This window comes from Petromyzon marinus, chromosome 68, assembly GCF_048934315.1.
Source record: "Petromyzon marinus isolate PM22_M1 ecotype Great Lakes invasive population chromosome 68, UKy_Petmar_22M1.pri1.0, whole genome shotgun sequence".
Lineage (NCBI taxonomy): Eukaryota > Metazoa > Chordata > Hyperoartia > Petromyzontiformes > Petromyzontidae > Petromyzon > Petromyzon marinus.
This window is the reverse complement of record NC_133734.1, coordinates 7,153,757-7,159,756: the sequence shown is the minus strand read 5'-3', so window position 1 is coordinate 7,159,756 and position 6,000 is coordinate 7,153,757. Positions and strand designations below refer to the sequence as shown.

Sequence of the window (6,000 nt, the reverse complement as noted above, 5' to 3'; positions counted from 1 at the left end):
GGGAGAGAGAGACACGGGGAGAGACACGGGGAGAGACACGGGGAGAGAGAGACACGGAGAGAGACACAGGGAGAGACACGGGGAGAGAGAGACACGGAGAGAGACACGGGGAGAGACACGGGGAGAGAGAGACACGGGGAGAGACACGGGGAGAGAGAGACACGGGGAGAGAGAGACACGGGGAGGGAGAGAGACACGGGGGGAGAGACACGGGGTGAGAGAGACACGGGGAGGGAGTGAGAGAAACAGGGGGGAGAGACATGGGGGGAGAGACACAGGGGGGGAGAGACACAGGGGGAGAGAGACACACGGAGACAGATCGACCAATCAGCTGGCTCCGTGCTGGCTGGCGAGGGATGGTACCTGATTGGCTGTCGGGGCGGTGGGGACGGCTGCTCCGCCCTTTCGGCCATCGAATCAGAGCGCGGCGCCTCCACTGCTGGCTCCGCCTCCTTGCTCTCCAGGTGCATGCTGGGAAGACAAAGGTCCCCCATGTAGCCTTTAGCAGGATGTAGGGACAAGTGGCTGTCAGTAGCAGCGAATAGCAAAGACCCCCCAGGTAGACTAGCAGGCTGTAGAGGCAAGTGCTGTTAGTAGTAGCGAGTAGCACAAATACAAAGATCCCCCAGGTAGCCTCTAGCAGGCTGTGTGGGTGAGGTGAGTGAGTGGGTGAGCTCTCTCACCCGTGGGGTGTGGGTGAGGTGAGCGTGTGGGTGAGCATGTGGGTGAGCGTGTGGGTGAGCGTGTGGGTGAGCGTGTGGGTGAGCGTGTGGGTGAGCATGTGGGTGAGCGTGTGGGTGAGCTCTCTCACCCGTGGGGTGTGGGTGAGGTGAGTGAGTGGGTGAGCTCTCTCACCCGTGGTGAGCGTGTGGGTGAGTGTGTGGGTGAGTGTGTGGGTGAGCTCTCTCACCCGTGGGGTGTGGGTGAGGTGAGTGTGTGGGTGAGCTCTCTCACCCGTGGGGTGTGGGTGAGGTGAGTGTGTGGGTGAGTGTGTAGCTGAGTGTGTAGGTGGGTGAGTGAGTGACTGAGTGTGTGGGTGAGTGTGTAGCTGAACTCTCTCACCCGTGGTGTGTGGGTGAGGCGAGTGAGTGGGTGAGTGTGTAGGTGAGTGAGTGAGAGTGTAGGTGAGTGAGTGTGTAGCTGAGCTCTCTCACCCGTGGGGTGTGGGTGAGGTGAGTGTGTGGGTGAGTGTGTGGGTGAGTGTGTGGGTGAGTGTGTAGCTGAGTGTGTAGGTGAGTGTGTGGGTGAGTGTGTGGGTGAGCTCTCTCACCCGTGGGGTGTGGGTGAGGTGAGTGTGTGGGTGAGTGTGTGGGTGAGTGTGTGGGTGAGCTCTCTCACCCGTGGTGTGTGGGTGAGGTGAGTGTGTAGCTGAGCGTGTGGGTGAGTGTGTGGGTGAGTGTGTGGGTGAGTGTGTGGGTGAGTGTGTGGGTGAGTGTGTGGGTGAGCTCTCTCACCCGTGGTGTGTGGGTGAGTGAGTGTGTGGGTGAGTGAGTGGGTGAGTGTGTGGGTGAGTGTGTAGGTGGGTGAGCGAGTGACTGAGTGTGTGGGTGAGTGTGTAGCTGAGCTCTCTCACCCGTGGTGTGTGGGTGAGGTGAGTGCGTGGGTGAGTGTGTGGGTGAGTGTGTGGGTGAGCTCTCTCACCCGTGGTGTGTGGGTGAGGTGAGTGTGTGGGTGAGTGTGTGGGTGAGTGTGTGGGTGAGCTCTCTCACCCGTGGTGTGTGGGTGAGGTGAGTGTGTGTGTGAGCTCTCTCACCCGTGGTGTGTGGGTGAGGTGAGTGTGTGGGTGAGTGTGTGGGTGAGTGTGTGAGCTCTCTCACCCGTGGTGTGTGGGTGAGGTGAGTGTGTGGGTGAGTGTGTGGGTGAGCTCTCTCACCCGTGGTGTGTGGGTGAGGTGGGTGTGTGGGTGAGTGTGTGGGTGAGTGTGTAGCTGAGTGTGTAGGTGAGTGTGTGGGTGAGTGTGTAGGTGAGTGTGTGGGTGAGTGTGTGAGCTCTCTCACCCGTGGTGTGTGGGTGAGGTGAGTGTGTGGGTGAGTGTGTGGGTGAGTGTGTGGGTGAGTGTGTGAGCCCTCTCACCCGTGGTGTGTGGGTGAGGTGAGTGTGTGGGTGAGCTCTCTCACCCGTGGTGTGTGGGTGAGGTGGGTGTGTGGGTGAGCTCTCTCACCCGTGGTGAGTGTGTGGGTGAGTGTGTGTGTGAGCTCTCTCACCCGTGGTGTGTGGGTGAGGTGGGTGAGTGTTGCTGAGGTTGCGTCAGGAGGGTCACAGTGGAGCCGGTCTCCGTCTGGCCGATGATCAACTTGGCCTGCTGCTCCGTGGCGTTGCGCAGGTTGATCCCGTTGTACTGCACTCCAAGGGGCACATAGAGAGACAGGGAGACAGGGAGACAGGGAGAGAGTTAGAGAGACAGAGAGACACGGGGAGAGAGACAGAGGGACAGGGAGAGAGAGAGACAGAGAGACAAGGAGAGACAGAGAGACAGGGAGAGAGACAGAGAGACAGAGAGACACGTTACGCAGGTTGATCCCGTTGTACTGCACTCCAAGGGGCACATAGAGAGACAGGGAGAGAGTTAGAGAGTTAGAGAGAGAGACAGAGAGACAGAGAGTTAGAGAGACAGAGAGAGAGACAGGGAGAGAGACAGAGAGACAGGGAGAGAGACAGAGAGACAGAGAGAGAGACATGGAGAGAGACTGAGAGACAGAGAGTTAGAGAGACAGAGAGACAGGGAGAGAGACAGAGAGAGAGAGACAGAGAGACAGGGAGAGAGACAGAGAGAGAGACAGAGAGACAGAGAGACAGGGAGAGAGACAGAGAGAGAGACAGAGAGACAGAGAGACAGGGAGAGAGACAGAGAGAGAGACAGAGAGAGAGACAGAGACACAGGGAGAGAGACAGAGAGACAGAGAGAGAGACAGAGAGACAGAGAGACAGGGAGAGAGACAGGGAGAGAGAGACAGAGAGAGAGAGAGACAGAGAGACAGAGAGACAGAGACACAGGGAGAGAGATAGAGAGACAGAGACAGAGAGACACGTTACGCAGGTTGATCCCGTTGTACTGCACTCCAAGGGGCACATAGAGAGACAGAGAGACAGGGAGAGAGTTAGAGAGACAGACAGAGAGACAGAGAGAGAGACAGGGAGAGAGACAGGGAGAGAGACACGGGGAGAGAGACAGAGAGACAGGTTGATCCCGTTGTACTGCACTCCAAGGGGCACATAGAGAGACACGGGGAGAGAGACAGAGAGACAGAGAGACAGGGAGAGAGACAGAGAGACAGAGAGAGACAGAGAGTTAGAGAGACAGAGAGACAGAGAGAGAGACAGAGAGACACGGGGAGAGACAGAGAGACAGGGAGACAGGGAGAGAGACAGGGAGAGAGACAGGGAGAGAGACAGAGAGACAGAGAGAGACAGAGACAGGGAGAGAGTTAGAGAGACAGAGAGACAGAGAGAGAGACAGAGAGACAGGGAGAGAGACAGAGAGACAGAGAGACAGGGAGAGAGACAGGGAGAGAGACAGAGAGACAGGGAGAGAGACAGAGAGAGCGACAGAGAGACAGAGAGAGAGACAGAGAGACAGAGAGACACGTTACGCAGGTTGATCCCGTTGTACTGCACTCCAAGGGGCACATAGAGACAGAGAGACAGGGAGAGAGACAGGGAGAGAGACAGAGAGACAGAGAGAGACAGAGAGACAGGGAGAGAGACAGGGAGAGAGACAGAGAGAGAGACAGAGAGACAGAGAGACACGTTACGCAGGTTGATCCCGTTGTACTGCACTACAAGGGACACATAGAGAGACAGAGAGACAGGGAGAGAGTTAGAGAGACACGGGGAGAGAGACAGAGAGAGAGACAGAGACACAGGGAGAGCGACAGGGAGAGAGACAGAGAGACAGCGAGAGAGACAGAGAGACAGAGAGAGAGACAGAGAGACAGGGAGAGAGTTAGAGAGAGAGACAAAGAGACAGAGACAGAGAGACAGGGAGAGAGACAGGGAGAGAGACAGAGAGACAGAGAGAGAGACAGAGAGACAGGGAGAGAGACAGAGAGACAGGGAGAGAGACAGAGAGACAGAGAGACAGAGAGACAGGGAGAGAGACAGAGAGACAGAGAGTTAGAGAGACAGAGAGACACGGGGAGACAGAGAGACCGGGAGAGAGTTAGAGAGACAGAGAGACAGGGAGAGAGACAGAGAGACAGGGAGAGAGACAGAGAGACAGAGAGACACGTTACGCAGGTTGATGCCGTTGTACTGCACTCCAAGGGGCACATAGAGAGACACGGGGAGAGAGACAGGGAGAGAGTTAGAGGGACAGAGAGACACAGGGAGAGAGACAGAGAGACAGAGAGACAAGGAGAGAGACAGAGATACACGGGGAGAGACAGAGGGACAGGGAGAGAGACAGAGAGACAGGGAGAGAGACAGAGAGACAGAGAGATAGGGAGAGACAGAGGGACAGGGAGAGAGACAGAGAGACACGGGGAGAGACAGAGACAGGTAGAGAGACAGGGAGAGAGACAGAGAGACAGGGAGAGAGACAGAGAGACAGGGAGAGAGACAGGGAGAGAGACAGAGAGACACGGGGAGAGACAGAGACAGGTAGAGAGACAGAGAGACAGAGAGACACGGAGAGAGACAGAGAGACAGGGAGAGAGACAGAGAGACAGAAAGAGAGACAGAGGGACAGGGAGAGACAGAGAGACAGGGAGAGACAGAGAGACAGGGAGAGAGACAGGGAGAGAGACAGAGAGACAAGGAGAGAGACAGGGAGAGAGACAGAGAGACACGGGGAGAGACAGAGACAGGTAGAGAGACAGGGAGAGAGACAGAGAGACAGGGAGAGAGACAGGGAGAGAGACAGAGAGACAGGGAGAGAGACAGGGAGAGAGACAGAGAGACAGGGAGAGAGACAGAGAGAGAGACAGGGAGAGAGACAGAGAGACAGGGAGAGCGAGAGACAGGGAGAGAGAGAGACAGGGAGAGAGACAGAGAGACAGGGAGAGAGACAGAGAGACAAGGAGAGAGACAGAGAGACAGGGAGAGAGACAGAGAGACAGGGAGAGAGACAGAGAGACAAGGAGAGAGACAGAGAGACACGGGGAGAGACAGAGGGACAGGGAGAGAGACAGAGAGACAGGGAGAGAGACAGAGAGACAGGGAGAGACAGAGGGACAGGGAGAGAGACAGAGAGACAGGGAGAGACAGGGAGAGAGACAGAGAGACAGGGAGAGAGACAGGGAGAGAGACAGAGAGACACGGAGAGAGACAGAGACAGGTAGAGAGACAGGGAGAGAGACAGAGAGACAGGGAGAGAGACAGAGAGACAGGGAGAGAGACAGAGAGACAGGGAGAGAGACAGGGAGAGAGACAGAGAGACACGGGGAGAGACAGAGACAGGTAGAGAGACAGAGAGACACGGAGAGAGACAGAGAGACAGGGAGAGAGACAGAGAGACAGAAAGAGAGACAGAGGGACAGGGAGAGACAGAGAGACAGGGAGAGACAGAGAGACAGGGAGAGAGACAGGGAGAGAGACAGAAAGACAAGGAGAGAGACAGGGAGAGAGACAGAGAGACACGGGGAGAGACAGGTAGAGAGACAGGGAGAGAGACAGAGAGACAGGGAGAGAGACAGGGAGAGAGACAGAGAGACAGGGAGAGAGACAGGGAGAGAGACAGAGAGACACGGGGAGAGACAGAGACAGGTAGAGAGACAGAGAGACAGGGAGAGAGACAGAGTGACAGGGAGAGAGACAGAGAGACAGGGAGAGAGACAGAGACAGGTAGAGAGACAGAGGGACAGGGAGAGAGACAGAGAGACAGGGGGAGAGACAGGGAGACAGGGAGAGAGACAGAGAGACACGGGGAGAGACAGAGACAGGTAGAGAGACAGAGAAACAGGGAGAGAGACAGAGAGACAGGGAGAGAGACAGAGAGACAGGGAGAGAGACAGAGAGACAGGGAGAGAGACAGAGAGACAGGGAGAGAGACAGAGAGACAGG

The 6,000-nt window shown here is 56.6% G+C and overlaps 1 protein-coding gene across 1 annotated transcript in view; it reads right to left on the bottom strand.

Annotated features, from left to right (window-relative positions):
* Nucleotides 1–363: 363 nt before the first annotated feature.
* LOC116937240 (uncharacterized) overlaps nucleotides 364–6,000 on the bottom strand; it is a 78,974-nt gene continuing 73,337 nt past the window's right edge. The window contains exons 21-22 of the mRNA XM_076054936.1: nucleotides 2,205–2,338; nucleotides 364–471 (exon numbers count right to left, since the gene is read on the bottom strand). Coding sequence (XP_075911051.1) covers nucleotides 2,290–2,338 — 49 coding nt within the window. The 3' untranslated portion in view covers nucleotides 364–471; nucleotides 2,205–2,289. The remainder of the gene's footprint in view (nucleotides 472–2,204; nucleotides 2,339–6,000) is intronic.